The sequence below is a fragment of the Arachis duranensis genome, chromosome 3 (genome assembly GCF_000817695.3).
Source record: "Arachis duranensis cultivar V14167 chromosome 3, aradu.V14167.gnm2.J7QH, whole genome shotgun sequence".
NCBI lineage: Eukaryota > Viridiplantae > Streptophyta > Magnoliopsida > Fabales > Fabaceae > Arachis > Arachis duranensis.
In genome coordinates, this window is record NC_029774.3 from 58,016,491 (window position 1) to 58,020,667 (window position 4,177).

The window sequence follows — 4,177 nt, forward strand, 5'->3', positions numbered from 1 at the left end:
TTTAGAGGCCTGTATGCCAACAACAGTTCACCGCTGGTGTATTTGGCACATCATGAAGAAGATTCCAAGCAAATTAAACGGGTACAAGGGACATGCCGATATCGAACAAGAAATGTGCCATGTTGTTTGGAACTCTCACAGCAAAGACTCATTCGATAGGAATTGGAACGATTTTCTGCTGAATTTTGGTCTTGCGGACAACAAGTGGCTCTCAGGTAATGTGTTTTTAAATTCTGCAGCAGAGGTGTAAATTGTACTATCTCTCGGGTGTATTTTACTGTGTGTGTTTGGGTGTATTATGCAGATCTGTACGAAGACCGTCACATATGGGTTTCTATCTATCTGGACCACCACTTCTGGGCAGGGATGAGAAGCACACAAAGGAGCGAGAGCATGCATTCATTTTTTAACAAGTACATCACCCGTAACAGCTCGCTCATTCAGTTCGTCAAACAGTACGATAATTGCCTCGGAAGCAGGGAGCAAGCAGAGAGAGAATCAGACGCTGCAGATTTTCATACGGTCATACCATGTGCAACCAAATCCCCCATCGAAACTCAGTTTCAAGATGCGTACACCCAAGCAAAGTTTAGGGAAGTCCAAGCCCAATTCAGAGAAAAGGCGAATTGCATCACCAGATTAAAGAATTCCGCTCTAGGCTATTCAGTATACGAAGTCGGAGAACAAGTTTCCAGCTCACGAGCCACTAATGGAGCCAAGAAGCAAGAGGTTCGACCAATTGGTTTTTCGTTCGCAAAATATTTGCGAATTTGCCTCCGAATCGGAGGAGCTGACTGCAATTCTGCACCGTGCGTACGATAACGTCATGGCCGAGATGGAAGCAGTAAAAGCCAAAAGGAAGGGGACATCTTCTTTATCCCACGAAGACGCCAACTTGGAATCCGTTAACGAGCTTCAAAGCCCGCCAAGGATTCGAACAAGAGGACGTCCAAAAAACAGGCTAGGTTCAAAGCTGGAGAAACAGATTGCAAATGCCACAAAGAAGAAGAAGACAAAAGTTTTAAGCGAGGTAAATGTAATGTTCTTTAAATCTGTGGCGATTGAGTTTATTTTTCTAGTTAATTGTTTAGCTAATGCGTGAGTGTTATATTCAGATAAACCTGTTTGATGCTGCATCAGCGGCGCATTCAAGTAGCAGCCAATACCAGGGACAAGTTATAAATTATCAGTTCAGGGTACCAGCAGCAGGGGATAACTCTTTGGGTGTATAGTTATAGGGAGTATGGGTGTAAAATCCCTGTTACCTTTGGGTGTATTTTTGTTAATAGACAATTTACATATAGACACATATATAGATACATATAGAACAAAAGCTGTAAAAATTCACAGGTTATTGGCGTATATTTCAGTTGATGTTCTTTTTTCCATATTTTAGTACTTGTAATTCATTCATTTTGAATACTGCACAGACAATTGGGTGTATATTTTTACTCAACCTCGGGTGTATTATTAGACTAGCGTTGGGTGTAACAATTTATAATATGCGTATGCCTTGATTTTTTGCTTTATGTTTTACCACCTGTAATACAGTTTTTGAATACATCACAGACAGTTTATCAGCACAGATAGTTTAACTATGGGAAAAAATATACATGGAATAGAAGTTGTTGATAATTGGCGGTAAAAAATATACATTGAATAAATTGAATGGCAAACATTTACATCATTTGTTCAATTTACAAACTACCCAGTTTCTATATCCTCAGAATTAATCTGACAAAACGGACTCAATAATACAGAGGATGGCTTTGACAGTCTTATAGCACTACTCTCTCTAATTGCGTGATCTCTCTGTCTATTAATTTCACTGAATAGTATCCTCGAAGCGTACTCCACTCTGTAGTGGTCCACCTCCTTCTACAATTAAAAAGTATGTTATGTTTAAACAGAAATATTAATTCAGTAAAGTAATACAGAGTTATATAGTTCTAAAGACAGTTACCTGTGTCCAGTTATCCCATTCATACTTCCCCTTTTTAATGTTTTCCGGCTCTATTAACTCAAGCCACTTCATTACGTAAATAGCGCAGTCATAGCTGAAAACCAAGAAAATAAATTACAAATCTCATTTAGGAAAGTTTAAGGTTCAGAGTCACAAATCTATACCTTGTTTTTTGGCCTGAAATTTTAACATATGGGGCTTTTATTTCCTTCTCCTTCTCGCCTCTCTCGAGAGGTTTCCCGCCGGCATATGCTATCAATCTCGAAAATACATATCCCTTAAATACCAAAAGAAGTCAGTAATACACCCGAATCAATGGACAAGATACACCCAATCGAATATGGAATATACACCCAACTCAAATTTCAAAATAGACCTATCTATTAAAGTAAAGAAGACAGAGGGAACTTACAGTGAATTTATTAAGCTGCTTTCTCTGAGGGCTTGGAGCTTTTTTGTGTAGCGGGTCAAGTATTTGACATTTCCGCGTTCTTGTATTTATTAGCCACAACCACCAATGTCCCGAGTGGCAAACAGGAGCAAAAATCTGAAGGATTGCCACATTTCAACAGTCTGTTATTTTATTTGGCATATAAGTAAGTAAGCGTACTAACAAATTTACGAAACAAAAACTTACATATGGATGCGAACTTAATTTTTTCCTATCTATGAAGGGAATGAAATTGGGGTAGGCTTCCACCCTGAATTCTCTGTTCGTTTTCGGAGATATGAATTCCCCGTTTGGGTGATCAGAAAGTGCCATGCTCTGCAAGAATTGCAATACAAGAAATGAAAACATGAACATAAACAAGTTACACCCAATCTAAGCTAAAAAAATACACCCAAACCAATGCATAAAATACACCCAAAGTTCGTAGAAGTAACACTTACCACAATATCTGGGGGGAGACAGTATATTTGTGCATGAAACCTCTTTTCCTTTTTCTGGTTTAGGATGAGGCAGATGGTAGATACAACCTAGAAATCAATTTTAAATTAATAACCATTGCAGTTGACTTTGGTGTATAAACATTAATGTTAGTCTAAAATTACCTGAGATTCTATATCACTGTTTGCCTGGAGGGATGCAAGGTGCGTTCTCATCAAAATGTACTGTCCTTGGCCAGTCAGAGTGCATATCTCCTCAAACTCGTTACTGTTGCCCTTTGCATCCTCCTTCACTCTCGTCCCCCAGATGTAGCACTTTTCTTTCATATCATCCTGGACCAAACTGTCCAATTGTTCCAGCATAGTTGCAGCTTCTGGAGATTTTTCCCTTTCTGTCTCCTGCGTCGATGCCCCCTCCTGGCTTGAATCTGTCAATCCAAGGCTGAATGATGGCATCGGCAGATCTGTTTTAGGAACATAGCTTGCTGTCCGTGCCATCATCAACAGGGCAGCAGCTTCCTCGGCGTCTGGATGACTGCATCATTATGTATAAGAATAAGAGTAAGAATATACGGATGACAAGCAAAGATTGATTCTAGTCTAATTAACTTACATTTTTTGTTGGAGCTGGGGGAAGCTTGGGTGTTGTTTCTTGATGTTGTTTGGGGGTTTCAGAAGTGCTGCACAGTTGCACAAAATCGATCAGGAAGAGTATACACCCAAACTGTTAGCAAATATACACCCAAACCCTAAACAAATATACACCCAATACTATTTTCTTACGTTTCTCTAGCCCCTTCAATCTGTAGCATAGGGGTTGGTTTGGAATCTGCGTCAGTGGTTGTTTGCTGGGATGGGGGCACAAAAAATTGGATCGGGACTCTAAACAAGAATAAAAATGAAAGGTTAACAACGTATTTGAAAATAATAAGGTTATAAGGTTGAAATATTCTTGGATAACTCACATTGCAAGCGCTTCCGACGGTGTTTGTTCCCTAACAACCATGACATTCGAATCATCCGGAGTCAACCTAAAATACACCCAAAGAAGGTCAACAAATACACCCGAACAATTCAAAAAGAAGACGGACTTTGTTTTTTGAGAACTTACATACTTGCAGTTTTTGCTTTTTTTTGCTGCCTTTTTTTTCTCGAATAAAATAATAAAGGGCTTTTTTTCTAAAAAAAATACATACAAAATTAGAAGTAGAAATTATTAGAAGAACAAAAGTAACGGTTATTTGAAAGAGAAATTACATGCTCTGAGACGGCTGGTTTACACTACTCTGTTCTGTGCGTCCTTGAGAGGAAGGATCATCACTTCCC

At 39.0% G+C, this 4,177-nt stretch overlaps 1 protein-coding gene across 1 annotated transcript; it reads left to right on the forward strand.

The window, feature by feature from the left end:
• The first annotated feature begins 717 nt into the window (after positions 1 to 717).
• On the forward strand, positions 718 to 1,455 carry LOC127745418 (uncharacterized). The gene is made up of 2 exons (XM_052258089.1): positions 718 to 1,030; positions 1,116 to 1,455. The coding sequence occupies exons 1-2, from the start codon at positions 827 to 829 to the stop codon at positions 1,230 to 1,232; spliced, it is 321 nt and encodes a 106-aa protein (XP_052114049.1). The 5' UTR covers positions 718 to 826; the 3' UTR covers positions 1,233 to 1,455.
• Positions 1,456 to 4,177: the final 2,722 nt, after the last annotated feature.